Source organism: Amia ocellicauda, chromosome 1, assembly GCF_036373705.1.
Source record: "Amia ocellicauda isolate fAmiCal2 chromosome 1, fAmiCal2.hap1, whole genome shotgun sequence".
In the NCBI taxonomy this organism is placed as follows: Eukaryota; Metazoa; Chordata; class Actinopteri; order Amiiformes; family Amiidae; genus Amia; species Amia ocellicauda.
The window spans coordinates 63,506,304-63,528,823 of NC_089850.1; the positions used below are offsets into that span (position 1 = coordinate 63,506,304).

The 22,520-nt window shown below is 47.6% G+C and overlaps 1 protein-coding gene across 1 annotated transcript; it reads right to left on the reverse strand.

Annotated features, from left to right (window-relative positions):
• Positions 1-633: 633 nt before the first annotated feature.
• prkcg (protein kinase C, gamma) lies at positions 634-18,771 on the reverse strand. Its single transcript, XM_066712587.1, has 16 exons — positions 18,500-18,771; positions 17,697-17,728; positions 17,490-17,572; positions 16,924-17,035; positions 16,049-16,177; positions 14,911-15,067; positions 14,496-14,686; positions 13,966-14,147; positions 10,963-11,154; positions 10,155-10,246; positions 9,158-9,220; positions 8,659-8,797; positions 7,761-7,841; positions 3,073-3,180; positions 2,847-2,987; positions 634-2,172 (listed from the first exon to the last, which is right to left on the reverse strand). Exons 1-16 carry the CDS (start codon positions 18,769-18,771, stop codon positions 1,906-1,908), a joined length of 2,241 nt encoding a protein of 746 aa, XP_066568684.1. The 3' UTR covers positions 634-1,905.
• Between the last annotated feature and the right edge of the window lie 3,749 nt (positions 18,772-22,520).

Genomic DNA, 22,520 nt, shown 5'->3' on the forward strand with positions numbered 1-22,520 from the left:
CAGTCAGTCAGTCAGTGTTAATGTACTGTAGTGTCCAGTCAGTCAGTCAGTGTTAATGTGCTGTAGTGTCCAGTCAGTCAGTGTTAATGTGCTGTAGTGTCCAGTCAGTCAGTCAGTGTTAATGTGCTGTAGTGTCCAGTCAGTCAGTCAGTGTTAATGTGGTGTAGTGTCCAGTCAGTCAGTGTTAATGTGCTGTAGTGTCCAGTCAGTCAGTCAGTGTTAATGTACTGTAGTGTCCAGTCAGTCAGTGTTAATGTGCTGTAGTGTCCAGTCAGTCAGTCAGTGTTAATGTACTGTAGTGTCCAGTCAGTCAGTCAGTGTTAATGTACTGTAGTGTCCAGTCAGTCAGTCAGTGTTAATGTGGTGTAGTGTCCAGTCAGTCAGTACTAACCCTCCCTCTGTCTCTCTGAGGAGCTGAATGTTAACTGGTAATTGCTAGATTTACAGTTTTTGAGTAGAGAGGTAAGCATCTTTCAAGAGAGGTAGGGAGAGAGAATGTGAGAGTTTATTTACTTTTTTAAAGAGGGAAGGAGAGAGAGACAGAGAGAGAGAGAGAGAGAGAGAGAGAGAGAGAGAGGAAATATATAGAGAAAACATCAATAAAAAGAGAGACAATTTTTCATGGGCTAAATATCTATACTTTTATTGCAGGATTATTCATATACAATTCAATGTATTCAAAATGCACAAACTCACACTTGCAGATTTATATTTCTATAGTATCTGTCCCTCTATGTGTGATTGTTTAGTCTGTGTCTAACTGACAGTGTTGTGTGATTGTGTAGTCTTTGTGTAACTGACAAGACTGGTTTGTACTTCTGTGTCTGTGTCTCTGCGGACATGCGCGGGCGTCGCACAGCTGTCTGCCAACACACTGGCACTAAGAGTGACGCGTCCATAGGGGGCAGTGTCGCATTAACATAACGACAATATGGGCTTTGTAATCAAATTAGTAATTGTGAAATATGTATAATCATGTTTATTGGTGAAACACGCTATTTGCTACACATCATATATTAATTATAATTATGTATTGTATGAAATACGTGTACATTTCGTGAGATAAAATATGAATTATGTTCAGGAAATGTGAATTATATTAACGAAATGTGCCTTCGAAGGACAAAATACCAATTATGTGGACAGATTCGTGTTGTGGATGCGTTTTAAATAGTTTCTTATGTCACACATGGTTTCTCTGCGGCGGCGCTACAGACACACATCGCACACCGCGGCTCTCACAATATCCTGCTCAGCCAATCAGCGCTGGCCTGACGCGCAGACGCAGAGACGCTGCGCTTACCCACAAACCCCTGCTCTGCGTCGTTACGCAGAGACACAGACGCGGACCGACGCAGAAGTATAAATCGGCCTTGAGTGTGTAGTCTGTGTGTATCTGTTTATCCTCCTATGTATCTATCTCTCTGTCTATCTATCTGTCAGAATAAATCTATTATCAAAGTATCAGTAAATCTATATATAAATCTATGTATCTAAATCTATATATCTAAATCTATGTATAATTGACAGAAATAAGATTAATAAAACTCCTGATCAATTATCATGAGTGTCAGTGATGCAGAGTGCCATGGTGTAGTCTGTGAGTAACATCGACAATATCTACGTGTCTAGCTGTCTACCTGCCTGTCTTTCTCTAGGTATCTGTTCATCTGTGACCGCTTCCCTATTCAGCTCGATACATATATCTGTGTGGATAGAATCTAAGCAGTAACTACATGAATGGCAATGAGAGATGAGGACTGTATTAAACACTCTTTAATAATAATAATAATAATAATAATAATAATAATAATAATAATAATAAAGTTGTCTCTCCCTTTCTTCCTCTCCCCCGCTCCACCTCTTCCCATATACCCTGTTAGCCCTCTCTCTCTACTCGCTCTCTCAGATAGCAGTGAGAGGGGAGCAGCTGTTGGAAATGAGGGAGGGGGAGGAGGCAGGAGGGGAAGGGGAGGAGGCGGGGACAAGGGGTCGGAGGGATCCCGGGGGGGTTGTGGCTGGGTGGACGGGAAAGTGAAGGTTTGGGTTGAGGAAGGAGAAGCCATCGAATTCTGACTGGTCAAGAGCAGACAGCACATCCTGATCGGAGGGGGTGAGGGTGGGGGGGGCGGAGGTGAAGAAACGGTCAAAATTCTCGCCATTACGCCCCCCCTGAGAGAGAGAGAGGGAGAGAGAAGGGTAATGATGTCATAATGTACACTACAGCACATTAACACTGACTGACTGGACACTACAGTACATTAACACTGACTGACTGGACACTACAGCACATTAACACTGACTGACTGGACACTACAATACATTAACACTGACTGACTGACTGGACACTACTGCACATTAACCCTGACTGACTGACTGGACACTACAGCACATTAACCCTGACTGACTGACTGGACACAACAGCACATTAACACTGACTGACTGACTGGACACTACAGCACATTAACACTGACTGACTGACTGGACACTACAGTACATTAACACTGACTGACTGACTGGACACTACAGCACATTAACACTGACTGACTGACTGGACACTACAGCACATTAACACTGACTGACTGACTGGACACTACAGCACATTAACACTGACTGACTGACTGGACACTACAGCACATTAACACTGACTGACTGACTGGACACTACAGTACATTAACACTGACTGACTGGACACTACAGCACATTAACACTGACTGACTGACTGGACACTACAGTACATTAACACTGACTGACTGACTGGACACTACAGCACATTAACACTGACTGACTGGACACTACAGCACATTAACACTGCCTGACTGGACACTACAGTGACTTTGACTGACCGCTCGGGGTCTGAATGGCGGCTGTATCTCCAGTCTCTCCAGTCGCTCCCAGTCAATACGTCGGAAGAAGAGATGATCCCTCACATCTCTCTCTCCATCCGGCCCGGAGCCCAGCCTCTTCACAGCCTGCTTAGTGAGGAACTGAGAGAGAGAGCGAGGGGGAGTGTCAAAACTGTTAAAGGACACACACACACAGACACACACACACAGAGACTGACAGACTGACCCCCTTGCAGGCAGACACAGCCTCCTTGGACAGGCTCTTGGGGTAGGACACACTCTGCTCCAGGATGGATTCCAGCAGCTCCTCTTCATCACACCCATCGAACGGAGGCTTCAGGGGGGGGGGGGGGGGGATGGACAGAGGGAGGGAGAGAGAGTGAGGAAGGGAGAAATGAAAGGCTGACACTCTTGTCAGAGTAACCCAAAAAAGGTGCAGACTCACAGCGGTCTGAGTGACTGTGTGGACACCGGTCTGAGGGACAGCGTGGGACACCAGTCTGAGGGACAGTGTGTGACACCAGCCTGCAGGATTCCACTGGACAGTCGCTGGTGATTTGGGGAGGGAAGAAACTATTGCTAATATGCGGTTGTTGCTGTTCTTCAGATCTTGTTTGCCTGGATTTTATCATTTTTCTGCCATATATTTTTCATATTGCCATGTGACCAAGTGAGCGCTGGCTGAAATTCATCCTCCCAGACACCAGGGGACTGTGAACTGACCTTGAAAGCCTTCAAAATACATGGTGTGATGAAGAAGTTCTATCTTTTGGGCATAAGCTCTGATTAGAATGGACGACATCTTTGTTGTGGGCAAATAATATGTATGTGCGAAATCAGTCAGTACTTTGAAATACCAATCGCTGATTGGTGTGCAGCTGATTGTGGGTCTTTCTGCAGCACATAATAGGGGACAAACCTTTTAATTTCATTCAGGTTCGGTCCTTGGAAAGAGAATGTGATTCAAGGGAGTTGGGGGGGAGAAATAACTAAAGGAAAACTTGTGTTTTTACAGATGAGACTTGATTGTGTTCCTAGGTTTTGTTTGTTTCTTTTGTTTTAAATTTGATTGAGTCTCCTTTGTTGAACAAGTTTTGATTATTTTTCTATCATAAGCACAAAAATAGTGCAGGCAGAACAGCTGGCAACTTTCTTCTGGTGGACAAGATGGCAGCGGCCTCCAGTGCAGTGGAAACAACAGTGCTGCAGTCTATGTGCCAGCCGAAGCTGAAGATGACAATGGATTACGATGCAAAGGCATTCCTGGTGGCGAGGTGGCCTCAAGCTGTATGGGCCACCAAATTAGCACCATGCTTAGTGGGGGAAGCCCTAGCTGCTCACCAGGTCATGCCTGACCAGGATGCCCTGGAATACAAGAAAGTGAAGAATGCCACCCTTCTTTGGCTGGGCATCACAGAAGAAACCTACAGGTGCCGCTTCTACAGTTACCAGTGCCCAGATGGGACATGGCCACAGATCCACAGGGTTGTCCCCATTTTTACAGTTATTTTACAGTTGGAGACCCTGGGAAATTCTCGACTTAATGAGAGAAGGATGGGAAGATACTCAAGAAAACCTCAAAATGGCACAGAAAAAGCAAGAGCAGCAGTACAACAAGAGAGCTTGAATTCGAACTTTCAGGCCAGGAGACAAGGTGTTGTTACTGCTCCCTTCATCAGAATCAAAGCTGTTCACAAAGTGGCAGGGTCAATTTGAGGTTAGAGCAACTGAGCTAGTTAATTATGAAATATGGCAGCCTGGGTACTGCAAAAGACTAAAATTTATCATGTGAATCTACTCAAACCCTGAGTAGAAAGGGAAGTTAATTTTATTACGTCAGAAAATACCGAGGAGCACTTTGGACCCACAGTTGAGCAACTAGGGGCCGCAGGGATATCTATGGGGGAGCAGCTAACTGCTGATCAGCAGAGAGAATTACGACACCTCATTCAGTAGTTTGGTGATGTGTTTTCTGAGACATGCTACTGTCACTCCGCGAGATGCCAGAGTGAGGTTGCGAGCCTATAGGGTCCCGTAGAGTCAGAGGGAAGCCATCCAAGCTGAAGTGGAGAATATGTTCAAACTGGGGGTGAAAGCCTTCACGGAGTGAATGGTGCAGTCTGATTGTGACCATCGGGAAACCTGATGGCAATTTGCAGCTTTGAGTTGACTTCCCGTAAGGAGAATGCTATCACCAAGTTCAATGCATATCCCATGCTTCGGTTGGATAGACTCTTGGAGGATCTGGGACAGGATCGCTTTATCTGGACTCTGGACCTGAAAAAGGATATTGGCAAATTCTGCTGATTGAGGAATCGAAAGAGAATATTGGTCTCCACGGTCCCCCCCCACCTTTCAGAGATTTATGGATAAGGTGTTACTCCCACATCAAGCGTAAGCTGCAGCGTACATCTATGACGTAGTTATTTACAGTTCCACCTGGAGGGAACAACTTGATAGATTAACAGCCATCCTTCAATCTTTGAGGGAGTCGGGGCTCACTGCAAACATTGCAAAGTCCGCTTTTGGAAACGAAGAGACAAAGTATCTCGGGTTTATTATGGGCAAAGATGGCTGTCTCTGGTGGGGACATGTGGAAGTGCATTTATACAGTGGTTGTTACATCGCCAGTCCCTTCAGAGGAATGAGTCTGCAGCCTTTGGAGAACCAATCGATTGCTACCAGGATGTTGGTGTAGCCTTGTGATTTGGGGAGATCGGTGATGAAATCCACGGCTATGTAGGACCATGGGCAGTGAGGGACAGGAAGCAGCTCAAGCAGACCTGCAGGAAGGTGTGTGGAGGCTTTTGACTGCGCGCAGGTGGATCAGGCAATGGTGCGGCTGACACCTGGGTGACCGGAGGCAGGAGTCGAGTGGATCCACTGAAGCAATTGGGGGCACACAGACGATGGGATGTAGGTCCGGTTCACTGGGCAAGTGGAAGGAGCCAGAGGCGAGTCCTTGCTGAATCTGGTCCCAGATGTTCCATTGAAAGCAGGGGGGAGACAGAATGGATTTCGTGGACTGAGGAGCAGGAGAGGAGTCGAACTGGTGATGAGTGAGTCTGCTTTGATGTTCTTTGATCCCAGGTGGTAAGTTAACGTGAACTGGAAGTGGTTGAAGAAGAGCGCCCAGCTCACCTGAGGGGTGTTGAGATGTTTTGCTGACTGGATGTACTCCAAATTGCGGTGGTCAGTTAAAACCAGGAAGGGATGCTTGGAGCCCTCCAGACAATGTCTCCACTCCTCGAAAGCCAGCTTGACAGCGAGGTGCTCACAGTTGATGATTTTATAATTGCACTCCACCGGTGACAGCTTGCAGGAGAAGAAAGCACAGGGGTAAAGCTGGGCGGCTGTCCGTGTCACTGGGAAAGCACAGCCCCCACCCCTGATTCTAAAGCATCCACCTCCACAATTAACTGAAGAGAGGGGTCCGGGTGTCTCAGGATGGGGGCAGTTGTAAACAGTGTCTTGAGGTGGGCGAATCCTGCAGTGGCGGAGTCCATCCAGGTAAAAGTGCGTGTAGATCCCTTTAACAGAGAGGTTAGTGGAGAGGCAACAGGGCTGGTTGTTGACAGCACGGACACGGAGAGGAGGTACACATGGTGAGAGAGGGATTTGGTGTTTCATCCCAGTCGTCCTGTTGATGAAATTCCCCGCAGAACCAGAGTCAAGCAGAGCGTAAACAAAGACGTGTTTATCACCGAGCTGGATCAGAGCCCGAACAGGACATTGAGCCGGAGTGACGAGCTGGCAAAATGTTGCAGTCACATGGTCATAAGGGGAAGTGATGGAGGAGCCAGGACGACTCGGACAAGCATCCCGCAAATAGAGGCAGAGCCACTGCTGCACTCTACTCTTTCTTTCTTCGGTGGACAGGCATGTTCTACCCAGTGACATGGACTCCATTTCACACACGGAGTTGGGTGTGTGGCAGTGCTCTTGTGCTATTGAATGAGTGACTGATTGAAGTTGGGAGAGGTGACTGGTATGGAGAGGGTGATGGCTACCTCTGGTGGGGACATGTGGAAGTGCATTTATACAGTGGTTGTTACAGTAACACAATGAAATGTGGAAAGGTCCAGTGGGGTGAATACTTTTGAGAGCCGATGTATAGTGGTAGATACCTATGGGAAGTTGTTACTTAAGGAAAATGGAGGCCGTAAGTCATATGGTCTGGTGCCAATATTGGATGTATTAGACAATATTCAGTCATCTTCAGACATATGTGAAACTTGGTGTATGAAATAATGTTAGGACTTATATTCAGATTTCGATCCGTCACATGTTTTGCCTGCCATATTGGATTGGTCCAAAATATGAAATATGAAATCAACAGGACAGCCACCATTATCAAATTATAATTTTTTGCCCATAATATTCAAATGACCAAGACATGAAAACTACTGAACAGAAACTCACGGAAATTGGTATTGTGGTAGATACCTATAGGAAATGGATGTCATACCTCATATGGTGTGGTGACAATACTGGATTAAGTTACAATTATTCAGTCCTGCAGATGTCAGCCAAATTTATGGTTTTTAGTTTTATGTTTAAACTAACATTGCCATATTGTTGCAATTCTGAAGGCTCATTAAGAAGCCTGGGCCATTTAGTAGTAAGGTCATTGTACTGTGCTGTGAGAGACTGGGGTTCAAGTCTCATTAAGGCTGGAGTACCAAAGTATGTTATAATATGATATTTCCACACAGATATGCTTGCCCCCCTCATTGCTGCGTGCAGCTTTATCATTCTTATTATTAATATTATCATTAGTATTGTGCCGTTTTTGCCGTATTTGTTGAAAAGCGGTTATACATTCCTCTAGGAGCACTAGCAGCCGGATTATCTTGACTACAGACTTAGAGACACCAACACACAACTAACATAAACACACACACACACACTTGCCTGTCCTGCCAGCATCTCATACAGTAAAACTCCAAATGACCACCAGTCCACCGCCTTCCCATATGGCTGATAGGCCACGATCTGAGAGAGAGAGGAGAGAGAGAGGGAGAAATCACTTGAAAGTTATTGTGTATCAGAGTGTGTTTCTTGTGGGTGTGTGTGAGAGTGTGTATGTATTGTTTGGTAGTAAAATTATAATTTATTTCTTTGTTCCAGAGAAAATAATGTATTATTTTCCTTCAGTTACCTGAGGCGTCTTTGTATCTCTGTCAGTCAGTGTTAATGAATGTACTGTAGTGTCCAGTCAGTCAGTGTTAATGTGCTGTAGTGTCCAGTCAGTGTTAATGTGCTGTAGTGTCCAGTCAGTCAGTGTTAATGTGCTGTAGTGTCCAGTCAGTCAGTCTGTGTTAATGTGCTGTAGTGTCCAGTCAGTCAGTCAGTGTTAATGTGCTGTAGTGTCCAGTCAGTCAGTCAGTGTTAATGTGCTGTAGTGTCCAGTCAGTCAGTGTTAATGTACTGTAGTGTCCAGTCAGTCAGTGTTAATGTGCTGTAGTGTCCAGTCAGTCAGTCAGTGTTAATGTGCTGTAGTGTCCAGTCAGTCAGTGTTAATGTGCTGTAGTGTCCAGTCAGTCAGTCAGTGTTAATGTGCTGTAGTGTCCAGTCAGTCAGTCAGTGTTAATGTGCTGTAGTGTCCAGTCAGTGTAAATGTGCTGTAGTGTCCAGTCAGTCAGTGTTAATGTGCTGTAGTGTCCAGTCAGTCAGTCAGTGTTAATGTACTGTAGTGTCCAGTCAGTCAGTCAGTGTTAATTTGCTGTAGTGTCCAGTCAGTCAGTGTTAATGTACTGTAGTGTCCAGTCAGTCATTGTTAATGTGCTGTAGTGTCTACTCTGTCTTTCACCTCGGGGGCGATGTAGTCAGGGGTGCCACAGAAGGTCCCAGTGACCCCCCCCTCAAACACCCCCTCTTTACACATCCCAAAATCAGCGATCTTGATGTGACCCTCACTGTCCAGTAGCACATTGTCCAGCTTCAGGTCTCTGAGAGAGAGAGAGAGAGAGATAGAGACTGTATTGAACTAATATTAATGCAATAACACTGACTGACTGGACACTACAGTACATTAACACTGACTGACTGACTGGACACTACAGCACATTAACACTGACTGACTGGACACTACAGCACATTAACACTGACTGACTGACTGGACACTACAGCACATTAACACTGACTGACTGACTGGACACTACAGCACATTAACACTGACTGACTGGACACTACAGCACATTAACACTGACTGACTGGACACTACAGCACATTAACACTGACTGACTGACTGGACACTACAGCACATTAACACTGACTGACTGAGACAGAGGGATGGAGTGGATGGTTACCTGTATAAAATTCCTTTCTTGTGCAGAAAGAACAGTCCGATCGCTATCTCTGCAGCATAGAAACTGAGAGGGGGGAATGGGGAGATAAAGAGAATGATTATTGATTGACATTATTAGGTTATTCAGAGGGACTTAGATAATATTCAGTTGTGGGCCGATACCTGGCAGATGAAATTCAATGTGGACAAGTGCAAGGTATTACATGCAGGTAACAAAAATGTCCACTATAATTACACTATGGGAGGAATAGGTACAATGCACTAGTTAGAGCTCATCTGGATACTGTGGACAGTTCTGGGCTCCACACTTCAAGAAAGATATCGCTGCTCTAGAGGCAGTTCAGAGGAGAGCAACCAGACTTATTCCAGGTCTGAAGGGAAAGTCCTACTGAGAGACTGAGGACCTGAACCTGTTCACCCTGGAACAGAGGAGACTACGTGGGGACTTGATCCAAGTCTTCAAAATCATGAAAGGCATCAACCACATCAAACCAGAGGAGCTTTTCCAGATCAGCAGGGACACACGCACCCGGGACACAAATGGAAATTGGGCTTCAAGGCATTCGAGACAGAAAACAGGAGACACTTCTTCACACAGAGAGGCGTCACAATCTGAACAAACTCCCCAGCGATGAGGCAGAAGAGACAATTTGGGAACATTCAGAAACAGACTGGATAGGATCCTTGATCACTCAGTTATTAATGGACACCAAACGAGCACGATGGGGCGAATGGCCTCTTCTCGATTGGACACTTTCTTATGTTGTTATGTTCTTAAATTGACAGATTATTGATTATTGCCTATGGACAATAGATTATTGAGTAAGGAATACAGCATGGAAATGAGAGAATATAGATTATTGATCACTGACCCATGGTAATTGATCATTGGCTACTGATTTCAGATTAAACAAAGAGATTAAAGATTATAAAGTGTAAACTATGGACTACTGTTTTCATAGTTGATTATTGATGATTGATCGGCGATCAATACTGACGCTGCATGCGGCTCCTTGAATTTGCCCACGATCTGGATGTGATACATCAGGTCTCCCCCGTTCACATACTCCATCACGTAGTACAGACGCTCCTGTGAACAATAGCACTGATCAGTGGACTGTCAATGCACTGACACAGCACTTCACACACACATACGCACACACACACACACACACACACAGACACACACACACACACACAGACACACACACACACACGCACACGCACACGCACACACACACACACACTCACTCTCCCTCTCTCTCACACACACACACACACACACATACGCACACACACACACATGCACACGCACACACATGCACATGCACACACACACTCACTCTCCCTCTCTCTCACACACACACACACACACAGACACACACACATACACACACACACAGATACACACAGATAGAGAGAGACACACACACACAAACGCACCCACACACATACATGCACACACACACGCACACACACACGCAGACACACACACACATACGCACACACACATACACACACACACACACACACAGGTGTCTGCCTTGCAGTCTATGGCCCTCAGTGTACTGTAATGATCAGTCTGTGCAACTCTCCCCCCTCTGGGGTAATAATGTCCCAATTAACTCCGCGAGCCAATTAGCACAGTAAATGGGTCAACAGAGAGATGGAGAGGGAGAGAGAGATTGATGGGGGGGCATTGGAAATGGTTGGGAAAATAGTGTTCAGTCAGTCAGTTAGCAGTCTCCATCCCCCCTTCCTCCCACTGCCTCTCTCCTCTCTTCCCGCCCCCTCTTTCTGTGTTACCTGTGTCTGGAAGGCTCCATACAGCGCAGTCAGGAAGTGAGGTCGTCCACGTAATCCCAGAACCCTCCTCTCCACCATGGCCGACTCTGTGTCCTGATCCAGAGCCAGAACGTCCTTCTTCAACACTTTCACTGCAAACAATCTCTCCTCTCCTCCACCATCTCCTCCCCCTCTCCACTCCGCCAGCAAGACCTGTCAAACAGAGAGAGAGAGCAAGAGAGAGAGATTGCCACACTGCTGATGACGGCCATGCCAATAAAGCTCAGAGACACACATGCTAATACAGACCCCGGAGACACACCTGACACAGAGACACACAGACCCTAATACAGACCCCACAGACACTCCTGACACAGAGACCCTAATACAGACCCCACAGACACTCCTGACACACAGACCCTAATACAGACCCCACAGACACTCCTGACACACAGACCCTAATACAGACCCCACAGACACTCCTGACACAGAGACCCTAATACAGACCCCACAGACACTCCTGACACAGAGACACACAGACCCTAATACAGACCCCGGAGACACACCTGACACAGAGACACACAGACCCTAATACAGACCCCACAGACACTCCTGACACAGAGACCCTAATACAGACCCCACAGACACTCCTGACACACAGACCCTAATACAGACCCCACAGACACTCCTGACACACAGACCCTAATACAGACCCCACAGACACTCCTGCCACAGAGACACACAGACCCTAATACAGACCCCACAGACACTCCTGACACACAGACCCTAATACAGACCCCACAGACACTCCTGACACACAGACCCTAATACAGACCCCACAGACACTCCTGACACAGACCCTAATACAGACCCCACAGACACTCCTGACACACAGACCCTAATACAGACCCCACAGACACTCCTGACACACAGACCCTAATACAGACCCCACAGACACTCCTGACACACAGACCCTAATACAGACCCCACAGACACTCCTGACACAGAGACACACAGACCCTAATACAGACCCCACAGACACTCCTGACACACAGACCCTAATACAGACCCCACAGACACTCCTGACACACAGACCCTAATACAGACCCCACAGACACTCCTGACACACAGACCCTAATACAGACCCCACAGACACTCCTGACACACAGACCCTAATACAGACCCCACAGACACTCCTGACACACAGACCCTAATACAGACCCCACAGACACTCCTGACACACAGACCCTAATACAGACCCCACAGACACTCCTGACACAGAGACCCTAATACAGACCCCACAGACACTCCTGACACACAGACCCTAATACAGACCCCACAGACACTCCTGACACACAGACCCTAATACAGACCCCACAGACACTCCTGACACAGAGACACACAGACCCTAATACAGACCCCACAGACACTCCTGACACACAGACCCTAATACAGACCCCACAGACACTCCTGACACAGAGACCCTAATACAGACCCCACAGACACTCCTGACACAGAGACACACAGACCCTAATACAGACCCCACAGACACTCCTGACACACAGACCCTAATACAGACCCCACAGACACTCCTGACACACAGACCCTAATACAGACCCCACAGACACTCCTGCCACAGAGACACACAGACCCTAATACAGACCCCACAGACACTCCTGACACACAGACCCTAATACAGACCCCACAGACACTCCTGACACAGAGACACACAGACCCTAATACAGACCCCACAGACACTCCTGACACACAGACCCTAATACAGACCCCACAGACACTCCTGACACAGAGACCCTAATACAGACCCCACAGACACTCCTGACACAGAGACACACAGACCCTAATACAGACCCCACAGACACTCCTGACACACAGACCCTAATACAGACCCCACAGACACTCCTGACACACAGACCCTAATACAGACCCCACAGACACTCCTGCCACAGAGACACACAGACCCTAATACAGACCCCACAGACACTCCTGACACACAGACCCTAATACAGACCCCACAGACACTCCTGACACACAGACCCTAATACAGACCCCACAGACACTCCTGACACAGACCCTAATACAGACCCCACAGACACTCCTGACACACAGACTCTAATACAGACCCCACAGACACTCCTGACACACAGACCCTAATACAGACCCCACAGACACTCCTGACACAGAGACACACAGACCCTAATACAGACCCCACAGACACTCCTGACACACAGACCCTAATACAAACCCCACAGACACTCCTGACACACAGACCCTAATACAGACCCCACAGACACTCCTGACACACAGACCCTAATACAGACCCCACAGACACTCCTGACACAGAGACACACAGACCCTAATACAGACCCCACAGACACTCCTGACACACAGACCCTAATACAGACCCCACAGACACTCCTGACACACAGACCCTAATACAGACCCCACAGACACTCCTGACACAGAGACACACAGACCCTAATACAGACCCCACAGACACTCCTGACACAGACCCTAATACAGACCCCACAGACACTCCTGACACACAGACCCTAATACAGACCCCACAGACACTCCTGACACAGAGACACACAGACCCTAATACAGACCCCACAGACACTCCTGACACAGACCCTAATACAGACCCCACAGACACTCCTGACACACAGACCCTAATACAGACCCCACAGACACTCCTGACACAGAGACACACAGACCCTAATACAGACCCCACAGACACTCCTGACACACAGACCCTAATACAGACCCCACAGACACTCCTGACACACAGACCCTAATACAGACCCCACAGACACTCCTGACACACAGACCCTAATACAGACCCCACAGACACTCCTCTTCCCCCTGCCCTCTCCCCCATCATATTTTCTTCCCCCCCTCTATCTCCATTTTGCTCAACACCCCCTCTATCCCTCCCCACTCCCTCAACCTCTCTCTCTCTCTCTCTCTCTCTCTCTCTCTCTCTTTCTCTCCCTCTGTCCCTACCTTTCCAAAGCTACCCTTCCCCAGTACCATGAGGAAGTTAAAGTCTTCCAGGGTCAGTCCGCGGGGGGGGGACGAGGAGAGGGGAGGTGGGAGGGGGCGGGTGGGAGGGGGGGGCAGGGGCACGGCAGACACACTGAGCACCTGGGAGAGAGAGGGGGAGGGAGAGAGAGAGAGTAATTGAGTAATAACAATAAGAGAACTAGATGTAGCTGTTTTGCACATTAAAAAAAAAATACCGCCCCCACCCCAAACATCACCATCACCCCCCTTTGCACTAGAGTCACTACAGTCTGTGGTACAGTCACTGCAGTCTGTGGTCACTACAGTCTGTGGTACAGTCAGAGAGGGTGAGAGAGAAAGGGGGAGGAGAGGGATAAGTGGGAGCGACGGACAGAGGAATGCATACATATACATATGTTCTGTCACCGAAGTGTTTTTTGCACCATATGGTGGTCAAACTAAGAAATGACAGAAATGTCTCTCTCTCACCTCTGCTTTCTCTCTCTCTCTCTCTCGCTCGCCCTCGATCTGGTCAGGCACGGGGATGTTGTAGTACTCGCCCTCCTCCTGGCTCAGCAGCCGGTACCAGCCGCACACTGAGCGGCGGAACAGCTCGGACACGCCAAAGGACAGCGCCCCCATGAAATCATTGCGGCTGGTGCGATCCCAGTCCCACACCTCCACGGACAGCCGGCGGTCCCAGTCCGCTGCTCTCAGAGCGCTGCAGCGAGGGGACAGAGAGAGAGATCCGGCGTGTTTTCCTTGGACTTATGAATTGAGAGGCAGAGGGAGAAAGAGGGGGAAGGAGGGCGGGTTGGGAGAGAGGGTTAACAGAGTTCAGCACACTGAAGTGCGCTGAGAGACAGAGAGACAGAGAGGGGTGGGGAGGGCTGTACAGTATAGTACATTAACCCAGTAGCACAGGGACGCCCTCCCCTCCCTCACAATGTGAAGCTCTCGTTCCACACAGGGTTGAGGGTGGAGCGGATAGTCCTGGTCTTCTGCTTGCTGTGGCTCTTGGGATCGGGCTGCAGCTTGAGCTTCACGTACGGGTCGGACAGCCCATTCGGGTCCATTGGGATCAGGTTACGAGCCTCCCAGACTGAGGGGAGGGGGAGGAGAGAGGGAGGGAGGGGAGAGCAGAGACAGAGGGAGGAGGGTGATGGGGTTAGGGTGAGCAGAAGAGGGATTAAGACAGGGAGGGAATGACAGGGATAAGGGGCAGAGAGAGACAGACGTAGGGATGGTGGACGGGGGATACAAGGAGAATATATATCAGTATATATCAGTTTGATACAGGAAATTAACAGGACTACAGCCTGTATCAATAGACACACACAGCACTGCCCCCTGGTGTCCACACTGTCACTGCAGTCTGCAGTCAATAGACACACACAGCACTGCCCCCTGGTGTCCACTTACTGTCACTGCAGCCTATAGTCAATAGACACACACAGCACTGCCCCCTGGTGTCCACACACTGTCACTGCAGCCTGTAGTCATAGACACACACAGCACTGCCCCCTGGTGTCCACACACTGTCACTGCAGCCTATAGTCAATAGACACACACAGCACTGCCCCCTGGTGTCCACACTGTCACTGCAGCCTGTAGTCAATAGACACACACAGCACTGCCCCCTGGTGTCCACACTGTCACTGCAGCCTGTAGTCAATAGACACACACAGCACTGCCCCCTGGTGTCCACACTGTCACTGCAGCCTGTAGTCAATAGACACACACAGCACTGCCCCCTGGTGTCCACACTGTCACTGCAGCCTGTAGTCATAGACACACACAGCACTGCCCCCTGGTGTCCACACTGTCACTGCAGCCTGTAGTCAATAGACACACACAGCACTGCCCCCTGGTGTCGACACACTGTCACTGCAGCCTGTAGTCATAGACACACACAGCACTGCCCCCTGGTGTCCACACTGTCACTGGAGCCTGTAGTCAATAGACACACACAGCACCTTCTGTCTCTCTGCTCCCTTTCCCCCCTTCCCCCCTTCCCCGATTCTCTCTCTCTCTGTCTCTCTGTCTCTCTCTGTCTGTCTCTCTCTCTCTCTCTCTCTCTCACTGGTGACATGCAGGCTTTCTCCCTCTCCCCTGGCAGACAGCCGGATCCTCCCCCTCTTCTCAGTGTGGTCCTGCCCACATAGGCTGGGCACACGGCTCTCACAGCGCCGGTGCACATTCATCTCACAACCTGCAGAAAAAGAGGAGGAAGGAGGGAGAGTCGGAGGGGAGGGGGAGGGAGAAAGACAGGGATATTTTTGTGTATGTATTAGCTTGATGTATAAAGTATGAACTCTGACTACTAGTACTGTAGTGTACAGTCAGTCAGTGTTAATGTACTGTAGTGTCCAATCAGTCAGTGTTAATGTACTATAGTGTCCAGTCAGTCAGTCAGTGTTAATGTGCTGTAGTGTCCAGTCAGTCAGTGTTAATGTACTGTAGTGTCCAGTCAGTCAGTCAGTGTTAATGTGCTGTAGTGTCCAGTCAGTCAGTGTTAATGTACTGTAGTGTCCAGTCAGTCAGTGTTAATGTGCTGTAGTGTCCAGTCAGTCAGTGTTAATGTGCTGTAGTGTCCAGTCAGTCAGTGTTAATGTGCTGTAGTGTCCAGTCAGTCAGTCAGTGTTAATGTACTGTAGTGTCCAGTCAGTCAGTCAGTGTTAATATGCTGTAGTGTCCAGTCAGTCAGTGTTAATGTACTGTAGTCTCCAGTCAGTCAGTCAGTGTTAATGTGCTGTAGTGTCCAGTCAGTCAGTGTTAATGTGCTGTAGTGTCCAGTCAGTCAGTCAGTGTTAATGTACTGTAGTGTCCAGTCAGTCAGTCAGTGTTAATGTGCTGTAGTGTCCAGTCAGTCAGTCAGTGTTAATGTGCTGTAGTGTCCAGTCAGTGTTAATGTAGTATTGTAGTGTCCAGTCAGTCAGTATCCAGCTGGTCACTCACTGGCACACTTCATGCCTTGGTGAATGAGTCCATACAGCAAAGAGCCACAGTGGTCGCAGAAGGTGGGGCTGGCATAGCTGTACAGCCTGAACTTGTGCTTACTCTTCAGAGACTGATAGACAGGGGGAGATGGACATTAACACTTATTGACTGAACACTGCTGTACAGTATCACTGACTGACTGACTCTCACTCTCCCTCTCCCTCTCTCTCTTCTGTCCTTGACCTATTTTAATCCTGTTCTACTTAATGATGGTTAAGAAATGTAAGTTATCTTCACAAATCCACAGAGTCACTCAGTCATTCTCCTACATATCCCCCCCCCTCTCTCTCTCTCTCTCTCTCTCTCTCTCTCTCTCTCTCTCTCTCTCTCCCTCTCAGAAAGAGAGAAAGGTCCCTCTCCCTCTCCCTCTGCCTCTCCCTCAGGCTGTGACAGGTGGCCGGACTGGGCTGCCAATGGCTCGGTCTCTCCCTCTTGTTCCCCCTCTGACTGACTGCCTGGCAGAGAGGGTGAGAGGGATGAGAGATGGGTGAGAGAGGGAAGAGAGAGGAAAGAGAGAAAGGTACCTCAGGTTTGGGGGTAGTGTTCGCTCCAGGGCAGGTGAACGTTACAAATTCATGACATCGCTTGTGTACGACAAAACTGCATACTGAGAGAGGGAGAGACGGAGAGAGGGAGAAAGGAGACAGGGAGAGAGGGAGATTGTTAGTCCTAATAATAATACTAAGAAGAAGAAGAATGAGGAGGAAAAGGAGAAGAAGGAGAATACTGACTTTGACACTGAAATCCTTGTTTGCCAATTCCCCTATAGAAAACAAGATACAATACATTGTATTAACATTAATACTGTTACTAATCAAATAACACAATACAGTACAGTACAGTACAAACACACAAACACAAACAGTACAAACACACACACACACACACAGTACAGACACACACACACACACACACAGTACAGACACACAGTACAGACACACACACACACACACACACACAGTACAGACACACAGTACAGACACACACACAGCACATACATATACACACACACAGTACAGTACAGACACACAGTACTTTACAGACACACACAGTACAGTACACACACACACGGTACAGACACACACACACACAGTACTTTACAGACACACACACAGTACAGACACACACACACAGTACAGATACACACACACATTACAGTACAGACACACACACACAGTACACACACACACACAGTACAGACACACACAGTACAGACACACACACACAGTACACACACACACACAGTACAGACACACACAGTACAGACACACACACACACAGTACAGACACACACAGTACAGTACAGACACACACACACACAGTACAGACACACACAGTACAGTACAGACACACACACACACAGTACAGATACACACAGTACAGACACACACACACATTACAGTACAGACACACACACACAGTACACACAGTACAGACACACACAGTACAGTACAGACACACACACACACAGTACAGATACACACAGTACAGACACACACACACACACACACACAGTACAGACACACACACACACCATATGAAGTCAGTGCAGTGGCTGCAGAATGTGGGCTGCTTGAAGAAGCGTGCAGTGAACTGGTGATCCTTCACTTCTACGATCTTCTTGTGCTTCACGGCCCCCCGGCGCTGGAACACTGGCTGCCTGGGCGGGGGGGAGAGGGGGCAAGGCAGCGGGGCTGGGGCGGGTGCGGGGGTGGGGGTGGAGGGCGCGGTGGAGGAGGGGGAGGGGGCAGGGGAGGACAGCGAGAGGGGGGACATGGAGGGGGACGGGGACACTGGGGTGGACATGGCTGAGAGGAGCAGACGGGGAGGGGTGGACAATCAGGTCAATACAGGCTGTATAGTAAAGCAGTAAAGCACAGTGTAGATTAGGGAGTAGGAGGAGTGGAATGGGGAGAGAGAGGTGGAGGGGAGTTCAAGGATTAAACAGATGATATGACATAGTCAGGGTGAGCGAGCCACACAGTCAGGGTGTGATTATCAGTGTTTGTATTATTATAGACTATTCCATACTGTACTATACTACATTGTGATGTCCTATACTACACTATTCTACACTACACTACAACACAGTGCACTACAATTATATTATAAAACATCCTCCTACTGAACTGTACCACTACACTATACTGTATTATACTACGCTGTGCTATGTTATACACTATACACTGGGCTATACAATGGTAATATAGTATACTATACTGTAGTATTATACTATGCTATACTATGTACTATACAGGGAGACAGAGAGAGAGAGAATGAGAGAGGTAAAAAGAGAGGGAGAACATGAGAGATACAGAATGAAGTAGGAAGAGGAGGAGGAGTGGAGGGTTGGGAGAGAGACAAGACAACCAATCACATCAATAATCAATAACCAATAACAGATAATTCAATCACAGTACCTGTCTCTGAGCTTTTCCTTCGAAGACTCTCTCTCTCTCTCTCTCTCTTTCCTTGTTCTTCTCTCACTCTCTCTTTCGTTTCCAACTCCAGAGAGTGGAATCCAGAGATTTTGAAAATGTATATCAAATTAATTGAAAAATAAATTAAAACAGGCAATCTCTTACAAGGTAAGGAACAAGGGAAGATGAGTGAGAGGGATAAAGAGAGAGTGATGTAGGGAGAGAGGGATAGAGAGAGAGAGAGAGAGGGATGGAGAGAGAGGTACAGAGAGCTGCAAACAGTTCAGTACCAAGAATGGACAGAGACACAAGAACAAGAAAAAAGCAAGAGAGAGAGAGAGGGAGATAACGTGAGTATTGTCTATGTCTCTCTCTCCCTCTCTCTGTCTGTCTCAGTCGCTCTGTCCATCACAAATACAGACAATAAGAATCCTGATACACACAATCGTTTCAAAAAAATGTCAAGCCAGACAGAATGAATGTAGGAGCAGGCTGGAGAGCTGATGGAGAAAAGACAGAGAGAGAGAAGGAGAGGGGGAGAGATGGATAGGTGCATACAAATCGACTGGTGACACTCCTCCAAAAAACGAGTCTTATTTATAGAGCGAGAGAGAGCGAGAAAGAGGGAGGGATGGAGACAGATTTGGCCACTTTCTCATTTCAAATCTGGGTTACCTATCTCTGGAGAGAGAGAGAGAGAGAGAGAGAGAGAGAACTGACTGGACACTACAGCACATTAACACTGACTGACTGACTGGACACTAAAGCACATTAACACTGACTGACTGGACACTACAGCACATTAACACTGACTGACTGGACACTACAGTACATTAACACTGACTGACGGACTGGACACTACAGCACATTAACAATGACTGACTGGACACTAAAGCACATTAACACTGACTGACTGGACACTACAGCACATTAACACTGACTGACTGGACACTACAGTACATTAACACTGACTGACTGGACACTACAGCACATTAACACTGACTGACTGACTGGACACTACAGCACATTAACACTGACTGACTGACTGGACACTACAGCACATTAACACTGACTGACTGGACACTACAGCACATTAACACTGACTGACTGGACACTACAGTACATTAACACTGACTGACTGACTGGACACTACAGCACATTAACACTGACTGACTGACTGGACACTACAGCACATTAACACTGACTGACTGGACACTACAGTACATTAACACTGACTGACTGGACACTACAGCACATTAACACTGACTGACTGGACACTACAGCACATTAAAACTGACTGACTGACTGGACACTACAGCACATTAACACTGACTGACTGGACACTACAGCACATTAACACTGACTGACTGGACACTACAGCACATTAACACTGACTGACTGACTGGACACTACAGCACATTAACACTGACTGACTGGACACTACAGCACATTAACACTGACTGACTGACTGGACACTACAGCACATTAACACTGACTGACTGACTGGACACTACAGCACATTAACACTGACTGACTGGACACTACAGTACATTAACACTGACTGACTGGACACTACAGCACATTAACACTGACTGACTGGACACTACAGCACATTAACACTGACTGACTGACTGGACACTACAGCACATTAACACTGACTGACTGGACACTACAGTACATTAACACTGACTGACTGGACACTACAGCACATTAACACTGACTGACTGGACACTACAGCACATTAAAACTGACTGACTGACTGGACACTACAGCACATTAACACTGACTGACTGGACACTACAGCACATTAACACTGACTGACTGACTGGACACTACAGCACATTAACACTGACTGACTGGACACTACAGCACATTAACACTGACTGACTGACTGGACACTACAGCACATTAACACTGACTGACTGACTGGACACTACAGCACATTAACACTGACTGACTGACTGGACACTACAGCACATTAACACTGACTGACTGGACACTACAGTACATTAACACTGACTGACTGGACACTACAGCACATTAACACTGACTGACTGGACACTACAGCACATTAACACTGACTGACTGACTGGACACTACAGCACATTAACACTGACTGACTGGACACTACAGTACATTAACACTGACTGACTGGACACTACAGCACATTAACACTGACTGACTGGACACTACAGTACATTAGCACTCACTGACTGACTGGACACTACAGCACATTAAAACTGACTGACTGACTGGACACTACAGCACATTAACACTGACTGACTGGACACTACAGCACATTAACACTGACTGACTGACTGGACACTACAGCACATTAACACTGACTGACTGGACACTACAGCACATTAACACTGACTGACTGACTGGACACTACAGCACATTAACACTGACTGACTGACTGGACACTACAGCACATTAACACTGACTGACTGGACACTACAGTACATTAACACTGACTGACTGGACACTACAGCACATTAACACTGACTGACTGGACACTACAGCACATTAACACTGACTGACTGACTGGACACTACAGCACATTAACACTGACTGACTGGACACTACAGTACATTAACACTGACTGACTGGACACTACAGCACATTAACACTGACTGACTGGACACTACAGCACATTAAAACTGACTGACTGACTGGACACTACAGCACATTAACACTGACTGACTGGACACTACAGCACATTAACACTGACTGACTGACTGGACACTACAGCACATTAACACTGACTGACTGACTGGACACTACAGCACATTAACACTGACTGACTGACTGGACACTACAGCACATTAACACTGACTGACTGACTGGACACTACAGTACATTAACACTGACTGACTGAACACTACAGTACATTAACACTGTCTGACTGACTGACTGGACACTACAGTACATTAATACTGACTGACTGGACACTACAGCACATTAACACTGACTGACTGGACACTACAGCACATTAACACTGACTGACTGGACACTACAGCACATTAACACTGACTGACTGACTGGACACTACAGCACATTAACACTGACTGACTGACTGGACACTACAGCACATTAACACTGACTGACTGGACACTACAGCACATTAACACT

Coding starts and splice junctions, on each gene's coding strand:
- prkcg (XM_066712587.1), bottom strand. CDS start 18,771: ATGTCCACCCCAGTGTCCCCGTCCCCCTCCATGTCCCCCCTCTCGCTG. Junction 17,573..17,696: donor ACAAGGATTTCAGTGTCAAA/GTCAGTATTCTC, acceptor TCCCTCTCTCAG/TATGCAGTTTTGTCGTACAC. Junction 7,842..8,658: donor CTGACTACATCGCCCCCGAG/GTGAAAGACAGA, acceptor TCTCTCTCTCAG/ATCGTGGCCTATCAGCCATA.